This window comes from Gorilla gorilla, chromosome 10 (assembly GCF_029281585.2).
Source record: "Gorilla gorilla gorilla isolate KB3781 chromosome 10, NHGRI_mGorGor1-v2.1_pri, whole genome shotgun sequence".
Taxonomy (NCBI): Eukaryota; Metazoa; Chordata; class Mammalia; order Primates; family Hominidae; genus Gorilla; species Gorilla gorilla.
Genome location: NC_073234.2, coordinates 124,503,249 through 124,526,816, shown reverse-complemented (window position 1 = coordinate 124,526,816; position 23,568 = coordinate 124,503,249). Strand labels below are relative to the sequence as shown.

The window sequence follows — 23,568 nt, the reverse complement described above, 5'->3', positions numbered from 1 at the left end:
AAAAAAAAAAAAGAACAAGGTCAAAGTTTCTACTGGGATAAGACTTCAAGGAAACCTCCATTTCAAAAGGTTAAAATGTTTATTTCCCCATGAAGACTGGGTATCTCATGTAATGTAATACTCAAATTTCTGTCTCAGACCTAAAGGTGTTGAAAGTATGAGCGAGTTTACACAACACCTGAGCAGGAGCAAATAAAACTCTTAAGAGCTTCTGAAAGAAAGTTACAGATTAGAGATATTTTCATCTCTAAATCACATGAATTAGGATTGGCTGGGTCTTTCCACTTAAAACTTGGAGAAGTCATAAAAAGAAATCTTGTAAAGAACTCCATGTCACTATTAGCAGAAACATGCAATTTATAAAATGATATCTTTGGCCAGGCGCGGTGGCTCATGCCTGTAATCCCAGCACTCTGGGAGGCCGAGGCGGGCGGATCACTTGAGGTCAGGAGATCGAGACCATCCTGGCTAACACAGTGAAACCCTGTCTCTACTAAAAATACAAAAAAAATTAGCCAGGCGTGGTGGTGGGTGCCTGTAGTCCCAGCTACTTGGGAGGCTGAGGCAGGAGAATGGCCTGAACCCAGGAGGCGGAGCTTGCAGTGAGCACTCCATCTCAAATAATAATAATAATAATAATAATAATATCTTCACCTTTCAGTTTTTAAATTGCAAGTCCCATGTCCCGGGAATTCCCTGGTCCTGGGCAAGTTGGGATGGTTGGTCACCCAACCTATATGGATGCCCGTTGATATTCAAAAATAAAAGTAATCACAATAGACATGAGGGAGATAGTTGTGTACAGTGTGAGTGTACAGAATAAAAGGTCTGGGGGGTTTATACCAAAATGTGCACAGTGGCTACCTGGAGGAGGAGGGTTAGACAGGAACAACAGAGCAAGGAGACTTTTGCACGGTGCTGAGTGACTTTTTAACTGCATATTATTTTGGAATGCATTTTTTCAACATTTAAAGAAAGTCATGTCTTCCTAGGAATATAGGATATAGGACCACTACAAATGCTTTACTCTTAGTCTCCTTTTTTTCTTTTTCTTTTCTTTTTTTTTTTTTTTGAGACAGAGTCTTTCTCTGTCAGTCAGGCTGGAATGCAGTGGCGCAATTTTAGCTCACTGCAACCCCCACCTCCTGGGTTCAAGCGATTCTCCTGCCTCAGCCTCCCAAGTAGCTGGGATTACAGGTGCCCATCACCACATCTGGCTAATTTTTATATGTTTAGTACAGATGGGGTTTCGCCATGTTGGCCAGGCTGATCTCGAACTCCTGACCTCAAGTGATCCACCTGCCTCTGCCTCCCAAAGTGCTGGGTGGCATGAGCCACCGCGCCCAGCCTTAGTCTGCTTTGAAAAAAAAAAAAAGAACAACCATTTGAGGAAACAGAAACAGAATACTATTCCTTACAACAGTAGCTTTGGAGGCAAAAAAACAAAAAACATAGAATTGTTTATAAAACGTTGTGGAACTTATATGGGAGCATGTCCAGGGATCCACACCACCATTTATAGAAGCAAAGAAAGGCCCCTCTCTTTCATCTGCGTTACATTTTGAGCTCTTCTGATCAGCTTCCTTCAAACATGACAGGAGTCGTTTTTCCCCGGGGACCCCAAGTGCATGCCTTCAGACAGGGTCTGCTCTCACTATACATTGGGTTCGAATTTACCTGGACATTGGCAGAATGGTCCGGACCCCGGGGAGGGGTGAGCTGACTTACCACTTTATTCTTGCCGCTTTTCTCTTGCCATGTCCTCCCCACCGTGCATTCAGGGTTACATTTTCCAGGTTCCTTGTTTGCTGAGGGCCTGAATCTAAGCCTGCTAGCTGCTTACTCTGGGGACTGCAAATGTCACTTTTAGATTAATCGGCCCCTGCTGTTTAAAAATATCCCTGGAGCACTTAACCTTCAAAGCAGCAACAACCCGGGGCAAAGATGAGAAAGATCCCACGTCAAACCACTTGTGCAGCCCTGGCTACTCCTGGGAGAGTTCTGCTATCTGCCTTTTAATCCCATAACTCGCTTTATTTCATAATTCTTAGCTGTTGAAGCCATGAGGCATCTAAAGTCCATGTTGTCGTAAGCAGTAGGCAGAAAGTCATCTGGGCCCTCCTGTGACATGCTGAAAATTAACTGCCTACAGGTGTTGGTCATTTGAGAAACAAGCCCCCATTGAAAACCGTGAATGGGAAGGTGATCGCTATCAGGTCACCTGGCTTCTCTCCCCTGAAAAGATTTGGCGAAACCCTCTCAAATCACGCCACTTAATGGAATGTTTCCAATTTCTTGTGACTTGGGGATAAAAGAAAAAAACAGCTCCATTGCCACATTCTCATTCAGGGTTGACTGGTTCTTGCTAGGGTTGAGCACAGAAGAGGGAATTCAGCACACGCTGCAGTTACATAGTGTTCTGCAACGTGGGGAGGGCTGGCATGTGGGACAAAGGTCGCCTCCAAGGCCCAGCTGGAGAAGCCCAGCCAACTAGGCAGCAGGAAAGTGGAGACCACATAGGAGCACATTGTGCTCGGGCAACAGGGAAGGTGGAACAGCAGTTCAGTGGCCCCACTTCCTGCCAACAAGGATGGCCTTACTAAACAGCAAGTGGAGAAACTGGCGAGAGCGCTGAGCACGGGATCTGTGCAAAATGGTTTAAATGGAAATTGCTGCTGGGGCTGGTGCAGCCCTGTTCACAGCTACTTCGTTTCTGGGCTTATTTTGCAATAAGGAACAGTCATTGAATATTGGACTTCTTGGGATTTTCTCCACTGGACATGGAAGCATGTGCTCTGGAAACCTCAGCGTTATCAGCTGTAACCCCACAGCACCAGGTACATGTTACAGGAACCGGGGGTGAAGGAATGCAGGTCAAATGCCTGCACAATGCCTGGCCCGTGTCATATGTTCTCTAGCCACAGTAGCCCTTGTGATGGCTCTTAGTCTATTTATTAAGACAATGAAAGAGGTGACTCTCAAACAAACCTATGTTTCCAGGGAGAGCCATCTGTGATTCAAGGATATTTTTATAAAATTCCATTGAAAAAAATTCTTAGGCTTCTAACTTCATGAAAAAAAAATTCTTTCCCAGTGATTCCAAATAATCATGATCTAGGCAGGGTGTTGACAGTGGCAGGACTATTAGGCTTTGAAATCAAGCTGATGTGGGTTTGAATCCTCCCTCCATTAGCCATGACTTTGAGCAAATGGCTGAGCTTCAGTGTCCTCATCAACTACTTCACCATATGGGTGAGAAAATGACATGATTTATATTGAGTTTCTGGCACAGGGGCTTGCTCATGACAAGCACTTAATATCTTTCTAATGAAATTCATTACTTTCAAAAAGACTAGACATACCCACACATACAGGTGAAGAACTCTGCGGTGATTCAGTTCTCCCTAGACACTATCTCTTTAAGACACAGGTATTTTCCAGAATATAATTGGAAGGCTTGAAACCAAAGTTATTCATAAACTCTTTCCATCAAACACAAGAACGGTAATAGAAATATATTTCTTCAAACAGCTGTTAGTTTCAGAAAGTCACAGGTATCAAGTTACATTTTTTGTTTTGTTTTGTTTTAGAAATAGGATCTTGCTCTGTTGCCCAGGCTGGATGGAGTGCAGTGGCATGATCATAGCTCACTGCAGCCTCGAACTCCTGGGCTCAAATGATCCTCCTGCCTCAGCTTCCCAAGTAGCTAGAACTACAGGCACACACCACCCCTGGCTAATTAAAAAAAAAAAATTTTTTTTTTTAGAGACAAGGTCTCATTATGTTGCCCAGGTTGGTCTTGAACTCCTGGCCTAAAGCGATCTTCTTGCCTTGCCTCCTAAAGCACTGGGATTACAGGTATGAGCCACTGTACCTGGCCCAAAAAAAATTATTAAGTGACCACACGGTCTAACAAAACAAGGCACCTGGAAAGAAATCACCAGTCCTGCTGCAAACCGGACCCTCTGTGAGAATTCAGATGCCTTCCCCCACCAATTAAATCAGAATTTCCAGGGATGGGGTCTGGCTTTTGCATGTTTTAGCTTCTCTAGGCTGGAGGAGCACTAGCTTCTTGTTGGAAGGCTCCCTACCTTCCTCTCCCACACCCTCACCCCAAACATCATTAAGAGAGACAAAAGAACATGCTATATACACAACTAACAGGCAGAGAACAAAAATTATTGATCTCCTGGTCTGCTCCGCTCACCAATATTTATATTTCCAAGCATATTTCAAAAACTTAAAAACTGGTTCCCTAGCCTGGGCAACTTAGCAAGACCCCATTTCTATTAAAAACTTAGCCAGGTATGGTGGTGCATACCAGTGGTCCCAGCTGCTCAGGAGGCTGAGGCAGGAGGATCACCTGAACCCAGGAAGTTGAGGCTGCAGTGAGCCATGACTGAGTCACTGTACTCCATCTTAAGAAACAGAGTGAGACTCTATCTCAAAAAAAAGAAAAAAAAATTGGTTCCCATTGACTTAAACTACAAAGGAACTTCCTGTTGTCAGACCCAAATTACAGTGTCAGAAGGACTCTAAACAAGGAGGCCATCTCCAGCAGAGGAATGTTCTAGCTTTCCTCAGCTTGAGTCAGCACAAGTCAGCATGTGAGGTCTTTTCAAAGTAACCCAGAGCACCTCCCTGCAACCTGTTTTTCCTTGTAAATCTTGAAGGTTTGGCAAGGATGAAAAGCCAACACCACACGCATACGCCAAAAAGTTTGCTTCTCCACCAAACATATTTGCTAAGACTTTTACATGAGAAGCAAACTGAAGCAGAAAGTGAATTTGAACAAAGGGATGTATTATCTAATAATGCAAGCATACTAGCAACATGTTAAAGTCTATCTTTAAAAAATGCAAACAATTTATAGTCCCTGACCTTGCCCTGCTGGACGTAGATCAAAAGCAGGCAGTGACTTTCACACAATTAATTATTTTATAACTGGACGTTTCCGGTACAACATTTGCTAATAACTGACTTCCTTGTGTTACCAATTCCAAAAGCTGTTAGAGATCTCCCTAACTCACCTGAAAAGGGAGGAAACAGGAATCATTAGGCCAGGTTCTCAGAAGCCTCCCAAACCTTGCCACGTGGAACTATCCAGCTCCACATCCAGCATGTGGGTCCTGCCTTTGCAGAGGCAGGCTCCTCAGTGTTGAATGCTCTTGTTCCTCTTTGTGGCCTGGAAAGTTCAATATCCACTCAGACATTCTCTCCACTGGGAAATGTCTTCTTTCCTGGGCTGACCCAGCCGTTGCTGCCTTTTTGTTCCCACCGCACTGACAGTGAGTACACACAGGGGTCTGCAGACTGTGGTTCCAGATGCCTGTTTTCCAATAGCTCCCAAGCTAGGAGTGGTTTTTACATTTGTTAAATGCTTAGGAAAAAAAAAAAAAGATTTCATGACACATGAAAATCATATTAAAATCTAATTTCAGTGTCCATAAATAATAAAGTTTTATTGGAACACAGCCTCGCCCGTTCCTGTACATTTTGCCCACGGCCGCTTTCTCTGCAGTGAGTTGTTGAGCAGTTCCCACGGAGAACGGGTAACTGCAAACCCTCAAATATTTACCATCTGACCCTTCACAGAAAGTTTGCCAACCGCTGACCTAAAAGGCTAAGACTGCCTTTTATGCATCTTTGCATACTGAGTGCAGGAATATAGCAGACTTGACACATGAAAAAAGCAACTACCACATAGCTAAGAGTTCATCAAAATGAGTTGCCTGGTTGGTTTTTTGTTGTTTTTTTTTTTTGAGACGGAGTTTTGCTCTTATGCTCTTGTTGCCCAGTCTGGAGTGCAATGGTGCGATCGCCCGGGTTCAAGTGATTCTCCTGCCTCAGCCTCCCAAGTAGCTGGGATTACAGGCATGTGCCACCATGCCTGGCTAATTTTGTATTTTTAGTGGAGACAGGGTTTCTCCATGCTGGTCAGGCTGGTCTTGAACTCCCGACGTCAGGTGATCCACCCACCTCGGCCACCCAAAGTGCTGGGATTACAGGCGTGAGCCACCACACCTGGCTGAGTTGCCTAGTTTCTAAAGAATCAGTAATTAAATTTTTGGAGGGTCATGGACCCAGAAGCTGCTCTGTGTACTGTTTAAAGTGTCACCACATGACTAAAGTTCAATATATACACATATATATTGAATATATATACATATATACATACATATATATTGAATATACATATATATTGAACTTATATACATATATATTCAATATACACATATTGAACTTTTGTATATATTATATAGAAATGTATGTATATATATTTAAAATATACATTTTATATTTTAAAATATAAAATAATTGTGTTTTGAATTATTCCTGGAAACTTGGAGCTCACTGCTCCCCCTACCGGCAGTGCTGCACCGGGAGAGAGAGAAGTGTGAAAAGCTAACTGGTGTAGAACAATTATCCCTTCACTTCTCCCTTGGCTAAGGGAGTCCACTGTTGTTTAGAGGAAGATCCCAAAGTTACCAGAGGGCAAATCGACCATGCATCCTCCTCCCGTGAAAGCCAGCTTGCTGACCACAAAATGTAGAATGATAAACCCTTCCCTACATAGATAAGGAAAGGAAGCAGTATTTTCAAGCAAACTCTGGTCTCCCTCCCTGCCCTTTTAAGAAATGCATTTGCTAGTCTCGAGGTTCTGGCTGGATGCATTCTTTCTTGCCCATTTAGTTAAAAGTTTCTCTACTAAAAGTACAAAAATTAGCCGGGCGTGGTAGTGCATGCTCGTAATCCCAGCTACTTGGGAGGCTGAGGTGGGAGGATTGCTTGACCCCTGGAGGCAGAGGTTGCAGTGAGCCGAGATCGCGCCACTGTACTTCAGCCTGAGCGACAGAGTGAGACTCTCTCTCAAAAAAAAAAAAAAAAAAGAAAAAGAAAGAAAAAACAACACAATTGTGGCTTCTTTCTTGGAACACTGGGGGATCCCACAGATCATCCTGACAGCCCCCACTACCTGAGCCTGGGCTGCGGGCCAGTGCGTCATCAGGGAGTCTTCCTGGAGCCCTGGCCTCACTTCCGAGTTCCAGATGTCTCGGAGTCTAGAAACACTGGCTGAGCGGGGGATGCAGGCGGCTCCCCTCCAATGTCACAGGGCTTGGCAGAACGTAGCCACGACGGACACGCCATGTTCCCCGAAGAAATGCCTTCCTCAGGCCGTTAGTTACCCCTCTGGGGTCTCAGCTGGCAGCCGGTGCTCCACGATGCTCGGAGTTGGGGCGCTGCTCCAGGCCGGGGCTTGGGCCCAGCGCTCACCGCAGCCAGGGGAGGGTTGGGCCGTTCCACTGAGCGGCAGGGCGGGGAGGGGCAAGGGCGGCCCCTCCTGCAGACAATGGTTGCTATGGGAACCCTGGGAGGCGCCAAGGGAAAGGGCAGCCCAAGGACGTCCATGGATGCCCCGGCCTGGACGCACAAAGGACACTTGCACAAAACAAACTTTTAACAAAGGACACTCGCACAAAACAAACTTTTAACAAACTTTTATTAACAAACCTCGCGTAGAGCCAACTCTAACCCGACTAACAGCAAAAACAGCATTGCTAACAAGATCAAGGATGGAGGTGCAGACCCAATAAAGATTGTCTCTTAAAAAAAGGACTGGGAAAAATATATATATATATATCTGCATGAGTACTTTTTAAAAAACTAAAACTTTCCAGTGTTGCAGAAAAAAATATCCCAAAGTGATTTCAGTCGGTTAAAAAAAACAGTACTTGGCAGTCTGTGCTGCCTTAAAAACCCCAACTGGACATAATCCTAGGAGAAAATCACCCCACCCCATAAAGACAAAATTCCCTTTTCTCCTCTTCCTTGTTCAAATTCCACTGCTTATTCCACCAACACCCAAGGAATAACAAGACCCAGCTTACTTCTCTCGGTCCCTTATCTGATAAGGCTCACAGCAATCTTAAACTCTACTACAATCAGGAAATTGAGCCCTAATTTCTGGGCCAGATTCTGGAAAGTTGCAAAACATCCTTATGCTGTGAGGGGCCTGAGGACTCCTTCAAAGATCAAGGGGGCAGTGGAACTGGCAGAGACTGGCATACCTGCCCTGCAAGGCTGAGACAAGGGGACCTTTCTAAGCAAAAACACCCCAACATCTGTCACTGAAAGTCTAACCAGGCAAAACCAAGGAGCAGCAGGTGCCAAACTAGGGCTGTGCCTGAAAGGTGCACATCTCCCCTGTTTCACCATAAAGGCAAGGGAGATAAAGAGAGCCAACTGACCTCTTTATCTGTCTTCTGCGTATTTTAGGCCGAAGCCATGTTGCAGAGAAAGACATTTGGTCAAAGGGTAGCCTTTGTTGTTTGTGGTTGGATACAGCTGCCATTCCTGGACAGCCTGGTTCACGGCTGCTTTCTGGAAGCTTTTCCCCCTTATGCAGAGTACTTAAGAATTAATAGGAAAATTTTCAGTGGAACTTCATAACTGGCAAATACGTTAACAGCAGCTTCTCAAAGGCCACCCCTCAGCTGATGATCACAGCTCCTTCCAGTCGATGGGCTTCTTGCCAGACTTCTGCAGCAGCTCATTGGTCTTTGAAAAGTGTCTACATCCAAAGAACCCTCTATACACTGACAAAGGGGAGGGATGAGCCGTCTGTAGTACATGGTGCCGCTTCTGAAAAAGATCAAGAATAAATGGTGGCAGATTTGGGACTTTTTAAATTTTTTTTTTTTTTTTTTGAGACGGAGTCTTGCTGCAGTGGCGTGATCTCGACTCACTGCAACCTCCGCCTCCCAGGTTCAAGCGATTCTCCTGCCTCAGCTTCCCAAGTAGCTGGGACTACAGGCGCGTGCCACCACACCCAGCTAATTTTTGTATTTTTAGTAGAGATGGGGTTTCATCATATTGGCCAGGATGGTCTCGATCTCTTGACCTCGTGATCCGCTCGCCTTGGCCTCCCCAAAGTGCTGGGATTACAAGGCGTGAACCACCATGCCTGGCCGGGACTTTTTTTTTTTTTTTTCCCAAAAAGGAAGGACTGTGGCTGTTGCACTTTAAGACCCTGTGCGATTCCCCTTTGCCCTCTAAATTCTCCCCCTTCCAAAGTGGAGCATTCAGCATTTGCATTAGAACATTAGTCCGTTTGTTGAGCAACTACCTACCTTTGCTAGGCTCTGAGATGCAAAGAGCACCACCCTCTGCCTTCAAACTGTCAATTATCTATGCAATTTTCAAGTGTCCCTATCGTACCGCCAGCAATTTCCACTGCTAAGACTGTATTTGCTAAAGGACACCATGATGCATACACACACAGATAAACTCCTCAACTTATTAATACAATGGATGGGGTTAACATCTTGGAAAACCCATCCTAAGTAGAAAATATCTTAAGTTGAAGATATATTTATGACATATAACCTGCTGAACATCATAGCTTAACCTACCCTACCTTAAACATGCTCAGAACACCTACATTAGCCTACAGCTGGGCAAAACAAAGCTTCTTTTACAATGAAGTGTTTAGTACCTCATGTAACTCATTGAACACTGTACTGAAAGTGAAAAATAGAACGGGGCCAGTCACGGTGGCTTACACCTGTAATCCCAGTGCTTTGGGAGGCCAAGGTAGGAGGATTGCATGGGACCAAGAGTTTACAACCAACTGAAGCAACATAGCGAGACCCCATCTCTACAAAAAAATGAAAAAGTAGCCAAGTGTGATGGCATGCACCTGCAGTCCTAGCTACACAGAAGACTGAGGTGGGAGGATCACTTGAGCCCAGGAGTTCGAGGCTGCAAAAAGCTATAATCGTGCCACTGCACTCCAGCCTGGGTGACAGAGCAAGATCTTTTTTTTTTAATTTTTAATTTTTTGAGATGGGGTCTTACTCTGTCACCCAGGCTAGAGTGTAGTGGCATGACTGTGGCCCACTGTAGCCTCCACCTCCTAGGCTCAAGTTACTCTCCCACCTCAGCCTCCTGAGTACCTGGGACCACAGGTGTGTGCCACCACACCAGGCTAATTTTTTGTGTTTTTTAGAGACAAGGTCTCACTATGTTGCCCAGGCTGTTCTCAAACCCCTGAGCTCAAGTGATCCGCCACCCTGGCCTCTCAAAGTGTTGGGATTACAGGCGTGAGCCACTGCTCCCAGCCAAGAAACCCTGTCTCTTAAAGAAAGAAAAAAAAAACAACAACGTGTGAGTGCTCAAAGTATGGTTACACACCATTGTAAAGTCGAAAAAAATCAAGTCAAACTTCATAAGCCAGGGACCAGTTGTACCTACACAAATAGGAACATATAAAGGGACTCACTGACACACTGCTTATGTCAGCTAAAACCTAGTACACAATTCAGTGTTACAGAACTGGCTAAATGTATTTTTCTAAAGTTCTTACAATGTAACACCACATAACTCCTAGAAAAACATGCGAAAGATAAATATACTGATGAGATGACCTCCAAAATTTACCAAGTGAACAAAATGCAAAATAATTTCATTTTTTAAAAACTTTAGAAAAATACCCAAGACACTGTATTTAGTAGTTCCTTTAAGAGAAAGAAATAGTGGAAGCCATTTACTTTCCATTTTGTGCCTTTCTGAACTCTCTGAATAGTCTTACAGCTCCTAAGAAGGAAGAATTAAAAAACAAAAACAAAAACAAAAAAATCTCGCCACAAAAATGGAATAGTTGGCCGGGCGTGGTGGCTCACACCTGTAATCCCAGCACTTTGGGAGGCTGAGGTGGGTGGATCACCTGAGGTCAGGAGTTCAAGACCAGCCTGACCAACATGAAGAAACTCCGTCTCTACTAAAAATATAAAATTAGCTGGATGTGGTGGTACATGCCTGTAATCCCAGCTACTCAGGAGGCTGAGGCAGGAGAATCACTTGAACCCAGGACAGGGAGGTTGCAGTGAACTGAGATCATGCCATTGCATTGCACTCCAGCCTGGGCAACAAGAGTGAAACTGTCTCAAAAAAAAAAAAAAAAAAAAAAAAAAAAAAAAAAAAAAAAAGGGAATAGTCAGTGGCCAGGTATGGTAGCTCACGCCTGTAATCCCAGCACTTTGGGAGGCCGAGGCAGGAGGATCGTTTAAGTCCGGGAGTTCAAGAGCCAGCCTGGGCAACGTGGTGAAACCCTGTCTCCACAAAAAAATACAAAAATTAGCCAGGTGTGGTGGTGCACACCTGTGGTCCCTGCTACTCAGGCGACTAAGGTGGGAGGATTGCTTGAGCCTGGAAGGTTGAGGCCACAGTGAGTTGAGATCAAGCCAGTGCATTCCAGCCTGGGTGACAGAGCTAGACCCTGTTTCAAAAGAAAAAAAGCAATAGTCATACATCACCTAATGACAGGGATGCATTCTGAGAAGTGTGTTGTTAGGCAATTTCACTGCTATCCATACACCACAGGGCATCTTTACACAAACCCAAATGGGATAACCTACCACTACACACCTAGGCTATATAGTGTAGCTTATTGCTCCTGGTCTACAAACCTGTGTAGCATGTTACTGTACTAAATACTATAGGCAACTGTGACACAATGGTAGGCATTTGTGTATCTAAACATAGAAAAGATGCAGTAAAAATATTTTTTATTCATATATATATATATATATATATATGTATGTTTTTTTTTTGAGATAGAGTCTCACTCTGTTGCCAGGCTGGAGTGCAGTGGCATGATCTCAGCTAACTGCAACCTCTGCCTCCCGGGTTCAAGCAATTCTCCTGCCTCAGCCTCCCAAGTAGCTGGGACTACAGGCACACGCCGCCACACCTGGCTAATTTTTTGTATTTTAGTAGAGACAGGGTTTCACTATGTTGCCCAGGCTGGTCTCAAACTCCTGAGCTCAGACAATCCACTCGCCTCGGCCACCCAAAGTGCTGGGATAACAGGTATGAGCCACCACACCCGGCCAGAATATTATAATCTTATGGGACCATTGTCATATATACAGTTTATGACTGAAACATCATTATGTGGCAAATGACTACTTTGATTTTTTAAAAATATCAACTATAGTTATTTTAACAGGGAGATATAGACCATTTTTGTTTTCCTCTTCTTTTCTGTATACAAAAACTAACGAACAAATCACTGTTTCTCAAAACGCTCCTGCCTTCAAGGGGCTCAGTCCAGGAGGGGCGATGAGGGGTGATGACTAAAGCCAGGCAATCCAGTGTGGTTAAGAGTACAGAGCCTGGAGCCAGACTGCCCGGGGTCGAGGCCTACCTCTGCCACTCAGTAGCTGTACCACAGGGAAGTTGCTGCAACTCTAAGCTGCTTCAGTTTTCATCTGTAGACTGGGAATAACAATAGCGCCCAGCTTATGAAGTTACTGTGACCAATCAAATGAGGATCACAGGTGCTGAGTGTGATAAGAAGTCATGCACACCAAACGCTGAACACACACGCAAGCAGCACAGGCCCCTGTAAATGTCAGCCCTGCAGAGCTCTAAAGAATCCCAGAAGAAAATGACCTCCACACTGTAGGCAGAGAAAGCAGGATATGCAAAGGCAGGGAAGTGGGGCACCGTGAAAAAGTAAAGGGGAATGGGTCAGCCTAGGGATCGGAGTGCAAAGAGGGATAGAGTTAAGTCTGGGAGGCCGATTGGGGGCCACCCCCCTACCCCCCTGAAATCAGATCTTCAGCCTAAGGCAAGGCCTTCCAGGGAGAAAGCATCAGAACCCTCCAGACAAGATCAGGTGAGGGCCTGAATGAAGGCAAAGGTGGTCAGGCAGGGGTAGATTTGGAGGGGGAAGAAAGAACACAGATATGAATGACTGACTGACTGGGAAGGGGGAAAAAAAGGACAGAAGAGGGTAGAAAGAGAGGTAGGCAGGTGTCAGTAATAGATCTGGCTGGACAACTAGGCAGATGATGGTGCTTTTTGCTGCTAGGGAGTGCAGAGGAGGAAGTTTAGTGAAGCATGGATGAGAAAAGGAGAAACTTCGTTTGGAAAATGTTGAATTTGGCATGTTTATGGGGCAGTAGTAACAAGGCACTCTATAGATCAGAAGAGACACTGGGCTGGAGATACGCAATTTGGCTTTAATGACCAAGCTACTTTAACAACTGTTTACTTTCAGACCAAACCATGATTAAAGATTACCAATATACTGCGGAAGAGCAACACTGGCTGTAAACCTCCCTAAGGGATAGAGATTAGCAATTACTCTCACGCACACTTCTTACATACCTAGATCATCACATCTTAGCAGTTCATACCAGTCAGATCTTAGGTCACTCATACAAGTATATGCCTACCTCAAAGCCTTTCTGAGAGTTAAGTAAGATTCTGCAAGCAAAGTACTCAACCTGGTCGGGTGCGATGGCTTACATCTGTAATCCTAGCACTTTGAGAAACCAAGATGGGAGGATCGCTTGAGGTCAGGAGTTCAAGACCAGCCTTGTCAACATGGTGAAACCCAGTCTCTACTAAAAATAAAAAATATTAGCTGGGTGTGGTGGCAGGCAACTGTAATCCTAGCTACTCAGGAGGCTGAGGCAGGAGAAGTGCTTGAACCCAGGAGGCGAAGTTGCAGTGAGCCGAGATCATGCCACTGCGCTCCAGCCTGGGTGACAGAGAAAGACTCCATCTCAAAAAACAAAAGTGCTCAACCTAGTACCCACACAAGGTAGGGGTTAAATACATGTGCGCATTTCTGATACCCCCGTTACCTCCTGCTGATACACCAAAAACTATTGTCAGGTTACCTCTGCTAAGCCCTTGCCTTCCATCATTGAAGCATTTACTCTATAATTTCTCCCCCACCCAATGTCTCTCCCATTTGCCAGGGATGAACACACCCCTGGCTCGTCTCCTTGCCACCCCCCATCTCTCCCTCCTCCACTCTGCGGCTCTCCATCAAGCCTCCATCTCTAGTCCATCACGGTTCTCCTGGAGAAAGATGATGGTGACTCATGCCTGAAGGGCAGCAGTGGCGAATGAGAAGCAGTAGACTGGGGCATTTTGGGAGGCAGAGTTGATGGGATTTACTGATGGGATGGAGGATTCAAGGATGACTTTTAGGTCTCTGATTTCCACAACCAGGTGTAGAAGTGCTTCAGTGAGTGAAGGGAAGGAGGGAGGTAGCAGATAGGGGGAAGATGCAGGGAGGGGAGCCACTGGTTTGGTCGTGTTGGGTATCTGCAATTAGACCTTGGAGTTAATAATGATCACTGATAGGCCGGGTGTGGTGGCTCATGCCTGTAATCCTAGCACTTTGGAGGTTGAGGAGGACAGATCGCTTGAGGTCAGGAGTTCAAAACCAGCCTGGCCAACATGGTGAAACCCCGTCTCTACTAAAAAATACAAAAAAATCAGCCGGGCGTGGTGGTGGGCGCCTGTAGTCCCAGCTACTCGGGAGGCTGAGGCAGAATCACTTAAACCCAGCAGGCGGAGGTTGCAGTGAGCCAAAATCGCACCACTGCACTCCAGCCTGGGCAACACAGCGAGACTCCATCAAAAAAAAAAACAAAAACAAAAAAACAAAAAACAACCCAGAAACAAAACAATAATGATCACTGATAGTATTTTCATGGGCAAGTTAAATTCGTGATTGAGTGGAATTCTTTGTGTTTTCTATATGCTCCCAAATTTCTTGGAAGCCAGAAACATGCCTCATCCATCACTCGTTAAGTGAATGGTACCCAGGGACTTGTATCTTGCAGACACCAAGTTCATGCCTACAGCACCAACTGCATTCAGTCACAAGTTGGCCAGTTGCTTTGCTTTCCTCATACACAACTCATCACCCCTATAATTTGTCCAAATTCTTCTCAGTTTTCAATGGGAAACCCTTATAACAGGCCTAAGGGAAAATAAAAGTTATTTTATAACATGGATTTTCCAGGACCAAACACAGCAGGGACTCCTAGAATTCTTTACATTGTTTTTATAGTGTTAAAAAAAAAAAAAAAAGAAAGAAAGAAAACAAAACATACCCTATCAATGGCACTGCCCTTCTTCTGAGCATAAGAGCCCCAGAGCAAGAAAACAAGGCCATTCGAGTTCTGATTTAGCCAGGACACAACTGCATCAGTGAACTGCTCCCAGCCTCGCTCCTTATGAGAGTTGGCTTGATGGGCACGAACCGTGAGGACAGCGTTGAGAAGGAGAACACCTACACACATGAGAGAAACAGGTTAAATGTAGGCTCAGGCAAATCAGCCCAATACCCAGCAACAGGAGCTAAATCCATGATGAAACCAGTGCTTGATGGGATCCAGTGTAGCAAGCTGTGCTTCCCTGCTGCAGCCAGCATAATGGCAGCAGCCACTACCATCAACAATGGAGTCGGGGCTGGGCGTGGTGGCTTATGCCTGTAATCCCAGCACTTTGGGAAGCCGAGTCGGGCGGATCACCTGAGGTCAGGAGTTCGAGACCAGCCTGGCCAACATGGTGAAACCCTGTCTCTACTAAAAATACATTAAAAAATTAGCCAGCTATGGTGGCTCATGCCTGTGGTCCCAGCTACTCGGGAGGCTGAGGCATGAGAATCGCCTGAACCTGGGAGGCAGAGGTTGCAGTAAGCTGAGATTGCACCACTGCACTCTAGCCTGGGCAACACAGTGAGACTCGGTCTCAAAAAAAAAAAAAAAAAAAAAAATCTAGCAGTCGCTGGCTTACCTTGCTTGGCCCACCCAGATAAATCTCCATGGCCAGGATGAACAAAATCCTCTATGTCTGTAGACAACTCTTTATAAATGTTCTCCAAACTGAAAGCAAGCCACAAGAAAAACAAAAAAACAGAATCTTAAGCATAATTTTGAAAGCTCAGTAATGTCTAAGACATATGTGAAAAGGTTAGAAGTTACAGCCAGGCCTTGGAAGGGACACTGGCACATATGGCGCCGATTAATGAGATCAACACTGCCAGTCCTCCTTCTAACAGGTGACTCTGCCAAAGACCTTTACTTTAGTCTGTACTTGGATTTAACAGCACTCTGGAAAACCTAAGTAAATCAACCCAGCAGTTATAACCCAGACCCCCACTGTTGCTCAGGGACAGTTTTCTGTCCTTAGCATATTTATGTATATCATACACCAAATCCTCCAAAAGCAGTGGTTTTTTTTTTTTTTTTTTTTTTTTTTGAGTTTTGCTGTGTCACCCAGGCTAGAGTGCAGTAGCAGGATCTCGGCTCACTGCCACCTCCGCCTCCCGGGATCCAGCGATTCTCCTGCCTCAGCCTCCCAAAGTGCTGGGATTACAGGCGTGAGTCACCACGCCCGGCCCAAAGCAGTGGTTCTTAACCAGGGGTGATTTTACCCCCCCAAGGGACTTTTGGCAATGTCTGCACATTTTTCATTATCACGAGCTGGGGGCTGCTCCTGGTTTCCAGTGGTAGAGGCCAGGGATGTGGCACAAGATCCTGCAATAGCACAGGACTCCTCTCCTCCTCCACAACAAAGAATGACTCAGCCCCAAATGTCAATGGTGCCGAGGCTGAGAAATCCTCCTCCGAGGCTAGTGAACAGTGCCCCAGATAGTCCCGCTTGTAATAAGCTAAGTACACATCTGAAAGGAATCATGTCTGGACTGCAGTCACCTGTAAAGCAACTGTACCTGGGCGGAGGCGGAACAGGCCTTTGAACACTAAAGCAGAGCCCGTGAGCTTGATTAGGTCCATGATATGGATCCTGTCCCAGGATGACAACCTTCACCTGTGAACCACCAGGGGTCAGGAATTAAACAATACTGTAATGTAAGCAGCACAGACCCTGCCTCAAACAAACATAAACAAAACAAATAAAACACTTCTATGGCATAGATTGCTAATAGCAGAGTTGCTGGTCAAAGGCTAAGCATATTTTAAACTTGTAAAGATATGTACCTAGCTGCTTTTTTAATTTTTTGAGACACGGTTTTGCTGTGTTGCTCAGGCTGATGCGCAGTGGTGCCATCACAGCTCATGGCAGCCTCGCCCTCCTGGGCTCAAGTGGTCCTCCCACCTGAGCCTCCAGAGTAGCTGGGCCCACAGGAGCGCACCACTATGCCCACCTAATTTTTTTTTTTACTTTTTGTAGACACACGGCCTCCCTTATGTTGCTGAGGCTGGTCTCAAACTCCTGAGATCAAGGGATCCTCCCTCCTTGGCCTCCCAAAATGCTGGGATTACAGGCATGAGCCACTGTGCCTAGCCCCCAGTTACTTTTCAATGAATTAAAGCAATTTAGGGCCTGGGGTGGTGGCTCACGCCTGTAATCCCAGCACTTTGGGAGGCCGAGGCAGGCAGATCACGAGGTCAAGATATCGAAACCATCTGGCCAACATGGTGAAACTCCACCTCTACTAAAAATACAGAAATTAGCTGGGTGTGGTGGCGCACACCTGTAGTCCCAGCTACTCGGGAGGCTGAGGCAGGAGAATCGCTTGAACCCAGGGGGTGGAGGTTGCAGTGAGCCGAGATTGCACCACTGCACTCCGTCTCAAAAAAAAAAAAAAAAAAAAAAAAGGCAATTCAGATTTCCCACCAGCAGCATATGAGGGTGTCTGCTCCCCTATATCCTCTAACAGGTGGAGCCAGAAGAGAATGAGGTCAGATCGAAAGGGCCATGGGAGTAGGTGGCAAGAGACAATGAAATGAAGTTCCTGTCACGGGAGGTGTTGAAACATAGGCCGCCTCGTCCTTCCCATCCAGGGCCCACCCACCTAGTCTTCATTCTCAAGCTTCTGCCATTGCATTCTTAGAATCTTCCTCCACAGCTGACATACTCTACCTTTCAGAATCCAGCTCCAGATGTTCCATGACCAGGAAGCTTTTGGGGACCTCTTGTCTCTCCCCTTGGTGTTCACACCATGCCAACATATTCTCTTGTGAAACAACTCTCCCAATGCTGGTCTGTCAAGAAGCCCTGCTGGCCCATCTGATCCTCATAGGTTTGAAACTGGTTTTTGAGCATTCCCTCAAAATATTCCCTTTAGTATTCCCTGTTTATACTGATCACTGGTATTCAGAATAGTGCATTCAAACAAGAAGCAAATTAGTATTGATCTTAATAGGATTTAATTTAGCTTCAAAACCAAAGAGCTAGATTCTAAATTCTTACTCTAAAATTAAGCTTACGAGATTTTCTAAGTATTAGGTGTGGCTGCCTTATCAAGATGATTTATTCACCTATTTCACTTCTATGTCATTTCACAGATATTCATTAAATCACAAGATTCTTGCCCCAGTTTACAAAATGGGGGAGGAAAACGGGTAAGAAACCTAAAAGTCCAGTGTCAGCAGGTGCTAAATGCATCGTAGCGGCTCAGAGGAAAACTGGATCACAGAGGTGGCAGGCAACGGACTTCAATTCAAGGAGGTGCCACAGAGGCATCTACTTGATTTTTAAGAAACAGAAGTGGGGAGGGGTTTGCCACACTGTCCATCTCTGGAGTGGGAGAGTGGGAGGTGGAGGTAAGGCTGAGAGGTAGGACGTGGCCCTATTTAAAGAGGGTTGCTCTGCTTTCATAGTTCAACAGTGAGGAGCCACGGTTTTTTTTGTTTTGAGACAGGGTCTGGCTCTGTCGCCCAGGCTGGAGTGAAGTGGTGTGATCTCAGCTCACTGCAACCTCCGCCTCCTGGGCTCATGCGATTCTCCCACCTCAGCCTCCCAAGCAGCTGGAATTACAGGCGTGCGCCACCATGCCTGGCTAATTTTTTATTTTAGGAGAGACCAGGTTTCACTGGTCTTGAACTCCTGACCTCAAATGATCCTCCCACTTTGGCCTCCCAAAGTGCTGGGATTACAGGCATGAGCCACCGTGCCCAGCCCCACGAACTTTTGAACACAAGATGGATGAGAGCCGCCAACCAGCAACTGTTATATAAGACAAACTAAAGCAAAGGGATCTGATAACAGAACCACAAAACTGTTCAGGCCAGAAGTCAAGAGCTTGAAAGTGCTAACTATAAGGTAGTGTGGTCAGGTCAAGGTGGGGTTGACTATAACAAGCTGCAAAAGATTTAACTGCTTTGTGTGTCAGTTTGAACTTCACCACCATCATAATATCTAACACTGCAGGAGGTTAGTTTCAGGATTTAAAAAAAATACAAGAAATAAGAGCACAGGATGTACATAGTTTTCCTTTTTGCCACATAAATACCACGTGGTAAACATTAAAAAGAGTAAATACAGGCTGAAATACAGTCAGCCAAACCTCGGGATTTCAGTGTTTTATTTATTACTGAATGATGGACTGTGGCTTAACTCCAGTGTCCCTAATTTAAAAATACTATTTGACTCCTTCTCCCCAATAAAAATTATCAACAAGTTGTACTTACATCTCTTATGTCACACATCTGGGTCCAGGTGAAGACTTGGTGTGGGGGTGGATAAACAGTGTAATGCTTTCTTTCTTCTGCAACAAATCCCATTAGCTGATTTAAAAAGACAAACTAGACTTAAAATCAGATTCTCATTGGAAACCATAAGAATTCAATAAGAAAGCTTCTAGTGCAAGTTATTTGGAACATCATTAGTTCTTTGTCATGTTATGTCCAAATTCTTTTAAAAAACAACAAACAAAAACAGTGCCTGTCCCCCACCTAAGTGGTTCAATCAGGTCAATTCCCTGCCTCTTTCTCTGGGCTGGGTCCTGACAGTGCCACTCCTCTCGGCTTTTTAAAGCTCAAGCCAGGTTTCATTCAGGATGGTTGGTGATTTTACTACGCCAGCCTTTCCTGGACAATAGACTATGTGACTTAAATGAATCCATGATATCATCTCGCGGGTCGTTAACAACTTTAACCAATATAAAGCTGCAGAGTGAAACATCATGGCTTTCTTTTACCCCCTTTGTGAGTAAAGGACGTTGAAGGGGGTACAACCTAAGCCTACGGAAACATGAACTTGGCCGGCTACACTAACAAGACAAAAGGGCCGGCAGCCTCCACATTTACCCTTATGGAAGGTGCATTTCCATATTTACCTTGATAAAATACGGTTTCCCGAACTCCCCGCTGAGGTGCTTCTTCCAGCTCTCTCCAAAGCCCACGGGCACGTTGCGGGCCGCGAGTCTGAGCAGGGCCGCGGCCTTGTTCCTCTGGATCCGGTCCAACTGCTCGGCACTCAGCGGCGAGGAGGGCGGCGTCCCAGGCTCCTCCTGCCCAGCCGGGGCCTTCTTGGCTGGGATGGCCTGCAAGGGGTCCCCGCAGAGGCGGCTCAAGAGCTGCAGCGGCCCCTTCCCAGGCGTCCGCAGCTTCCGGCCCAACCCCCACGGCCCAAGGCAGAAGACGCCCATTTGTGGAACAGGTCCCAGCAAAAGCGGACAGTAAGAGCCCAGGGCTGGGCCCGGCCCGGGAATTGGGAATTAGGTTCTAAACTGGAGCGGGGAGAGGGGCTGGGAGGCGCCCTACGGCTTCCCGAGGAGCGTCGCGGTGACTGGGAACCCTGCACAAAGGTGCCCCGCCCCCGCCAGACCCGCCCCACCGCGTCCCCACGTGGTCTTTTCGCGGCAAAAAACCTCCCTCTGGGTCCCGCCCCCTCTCCCCTCTGATTGGACAGCGCACCGAGCCAGGCGGGCCTGCGGCGCGCGGATTGGCGCCATGGGCCCCGAGACGCGTCCCCATTGGCTGGCCCTTTAGCATGGCGGCCCATGGGGGACAGCGGCGGCTATTTTGAACACGTGGAGGCTATTTGGAAAGCGGAGCCCGGGTTTACCGAGTCAGAGGCGCGATCGTGCACGCCCTCCGTCAGGCGGGGCCCACCGCCTTCCTCCCCCTTCACCCCCTAGCCCCGGCCCAAGCCGCGCCTCACCGCCGCATCTCCGCTTTCCTCAGGCACCCCAGCCACGCCGGTCCCCTGGACGGCCGGCTCGGGGCTGGGGGCGTGTCGCTTCCTGGCGGGGCTGGGGGAGAAAAAGGAGTAGAGCGTCTTCTGGCCGATCATCCTGGAGCTGAGGAGGCAGCGAACGCGCGCCACCCGGGAACCCGCGAGGCTAGCCCTGGCTGTGGCGGTCAGCAATTGGCGCCAAGCGGCCTGCGCATGCTCCGAGCGGGGGGCTTTGCTGGGGGCGGGGGGCGGTGGAAGGCCCAGTGCGCATGTGCGGGAGGGGCTGGAGTGCAACGCCACTGGGAGGAGGTGGGGCGTGCAACGGTGCCCGGGGGCCTATTCTTTCATTCGCTTTGTGCCTTCAGCCCACCTCTGCTCTTTGGACAGGCTCTTAAGGCTCAGCTGCAAGAAGAGAAGACTGGTCAGGCGCGGTGGCCCACGCCTGTAATCCTAGCGCTTTGGGAGGCCCAGGCTGGAGGATCGCTTGAGGCCAGAGGGTCGGAGCTGTAGTGAGCTTTGATCGCGCCAATGCACTCCAGGCCTGGGCGACAGAGCGAGACCCTGTCTCTCGGTGGGGTCGGGGGGAGGGGGGTGGGAAGAAAAGTACCTGCCCCTTAGGGGTGTTGTGGGAGTGCAATGAACAATATAATAATATTGTCCGGGCTTGATGGCTCACGTCTGTAATCCCCGCACTGTAATCCGAGGCATCTCAAAAACAAACAAACAAACAAATACTATTATGTTTTGTGTGTGTATTTTGTTTTTGAGACAGAGTCTTGCTCTGTCGCCCAGGCTGGAATGCAGTGGTGTGATCTCAGCCCACTGCAACCTCCGCCTCCCGGATTCAAGCGATTCTCGTGCCTCAGCTAGGATTACAGGCGCGCGCCACCACGCCTGGCTAATTTTTCTATTTTTAGTAGAAACGGGGTTTCACCATGTTTGCCCAGGTGTGTTTTGTATTTTTTTAGTAGAGATGGGGGGGTCTCACCATGTTGGCCAGTCTGGTCTCAAACTCCTGACCTCAGGCGATCTGCCCACCTTGGCCTCCCAAAGTGCTGGGATTACAGGCATGAGCCACCACACCCAGCCAATATTATTTGTTGAACTGTTATATACATTTTCTCACGCAATTTTCATGGCCTATTTTATGACGATAAACTAAGGCTTAGTGCAGTCAAACATTTTGCCTAATGTATCAGGCTTGTGGGAGACTTTCGGGTCATAGAGGTTAAACACCAACGATTTGTCCTCCAAATGACACCACTGTACCGAACCTCCTCCCACCACTACTAATACACTTAGAATTCTCTTTCCCTCCCTCACATCCAAACCATCCGTATCTGCTTTTGGTTCTTTCTCCAAAGCAAACCTCAAATTCAACTGCTGCTCTTGCATCTCCTAGCTACAGAAGACCAGCTGAGAAGCTGGTGTTCTCTTTTCTAGAGAGAGATTTTTACATCATGACAATACCTGGGGCCTGGCCCAGCTTGGTGGCTCACGCCTGTAATCCCAACACTTTGGGAGGCCAAGGAGGGGCGTATCGCTTGAGCACAGGAGTTCGAGACCAGCCTGGCAAACATGGTGAAACCCCGTCTCTACTAAAAATACAAAAATTAGCCAGGCGTGGTTGCATGCATTTGCAATCCCAGCTACTCAGGAGGCTGAGGCGGGAGAATCACTTGAACCCGGGAGGCGGAGGTTGCAGTGAGCTGAGATTGTGCCACTGCACTCCAGCCTGGGTGACAGAGCAAGACCCTGTCTAAAAACAAAAAAAAGAAAAAAAAAAAAGACAATCCTTAGGTTAAAACCCTTCTTTGGTTTTCAAAAAGGCTTAGAATAAACCCCAGCTTCCTACCCAGGTCTCAGTGCTGCCTCCTCTCCGATGGAAGCCCCCACTACTGAGTCCAGCTCCCAGCCCAATTGCTGGGCACACCCAGCTTGTCCCCCTGTGGCCTGCACACCCTTGCATTCACCGTCCCCTTGCCTGGAAAGCCTCAGGTCTCAGCTCAGGATCTTTCCCTGAAAAGGACTTCTCCTCCTGCCCCACTTTCTAGCCCATTGCTCTATAACTGCTATACTATACAAAAGCATCTTATTTATTTTTTCTTTTTACACAATTTCTTTAGAGACAGCATATTATTTATTCTTTCCTTGTGTGTTTCTGTCTCCATCCCCAAAATGTAACCTGAGTGAAGAAAGGAACTTGCTGCTTCTTGTTGCTGGTGTGTCCCAGTGCCTAGGACAAGAAGCTGAAGTCTAAGGGAGAGAGGCTCAAAGCTGAAAATCATTTGCCCTTAGAGCCACTATGACCCAGCACTCCCACATCTAGGCATTTACCCAAGGGAAATGAAAAACTATATTCACAAAGCTTGTATGTGAATGTTTATAGTGATTTTACTCACAGTAACCTAAAACCAGAGAAACAACCCTATGTGGGGCCTACTCCTGTGGGGCATCCCTTCTATACCAGTAATAAAAAGGAACAAATAAGTAATACAAATGTGCATATACGACTGGGCACAGCGGCTCACGACTGCAATTCCAGCACTTTGGGAGGCCAAGGCAGGCGGATTTCTTCAGCTCACCAGCTGAAGACTATGGAGACCAGCCTGGGCAACATGGCAAAAACCCATCTCTACAAAAAATACAAAAATTAGCCGGGTGTAGTGGTGCATGCCTGTAGTCCCAGCTACTTGGGAGGCTGAGGTGGGAGTGGAGCCTGGGAAGTGGAGGTTGCAGTGAGCCGAGATCATGCAACTGCACTCCAGCTTAGGCAGTAGAGCCAGACCTTGTCTCACACAAAAAAACGGGGGGGTGGGGGGGGGCGCA

The 23,568-nt window shown here is 46.9% G+C and overlaps 2 protein-coding genes across 11 annotated transcripts in view; both read right to left on the bottom strand.

The window, feature by feature from the left end:
- ACACB (acetyl-CoA carboxylase beta) overlaps positions 1 to 7,379 on the bottom strand; it is a 155,854-nt gene extending 148,475 nt beyond the window's left edge. For 2 of the 10 annotated variants that reach the window (XR_008670600.2, XR_008670601.2), the window contains exons 1-2: positions 6,977 to 7,374; positions 5,031 to 5,380 (exon numbers count right to left, since the gene is read on the bottom strand). The gene's annotated coding sequence lies outside the window, so the exon portion shown is untranslated. Of the gene's footprint in view, positions 1 to 1,728; positions 3,658 to 4,413; positions 6,256 to 6,976 lie in introns of those variants that run through there. The other 8 variants (XM_055358980.2, XM_055358981.2, XM_055358976.2 and 5 more) reach the window with 6 other exon arrangements.
- Positions 7,380 to 7,484: 105 nt separating this feature from the next.
- Positions 7,485 to 20,963, bottom strand: UNG (uracil DNA glycosylase). The gene is made up of 7 exons (XM_019038789.3): positions 20,725 to 20,963; positions 19,898 to 20,104; positions 19,251 to 19,346; positions 16,547 to 16,644; positions 15,610 to 15,698; positions 14,925 to 15,103; positions 7,485 to 8,643 (listed from the first exon to the last, which is right to left on the bottom strand). Exons 1-7 carry the CDS (start codon positions 20,854 to 20,856, stop codon positions 8,503 to 8,505), a joined length of 942 nt encoding a protein of 313 aa, XP_018894334.1. The 5' UTR covers positions 20,857 to 20,963; the 3' UTR covers positions 7,485 to 8,502.
- Positions 20,964 to 23,568: the final 2,605 nt, after the last annotated feature.

What these genes read in the sequence shown, in the direction of transcription:
- UNG (XM_019038789.3), bottom strand. Translation starts at nt 20,856, where the DNA reads ATGATCGGCCAGAAGACGCTCTACTCCTTTTTCTCCCCCAGCCCCGCC. An exon ending in GGAAACCGTATTTTATCAAG is followed by an intron (nt 19,347 to 19,897) that starts GTAAATATGGAA and finishes TTTTTAAATCAG; the next exon opens with CTAATGGGATTTGTTGCAGA. An exon ending in CCTGTTCCGCCTCCGCCCAG is followed by an intron (nt 15,699 to 16,546) that starts GTACAGTTGCTT and finishes GCTTGCTTTCAG; the next exon opens with TTTGGAGAACATTTATAAAG.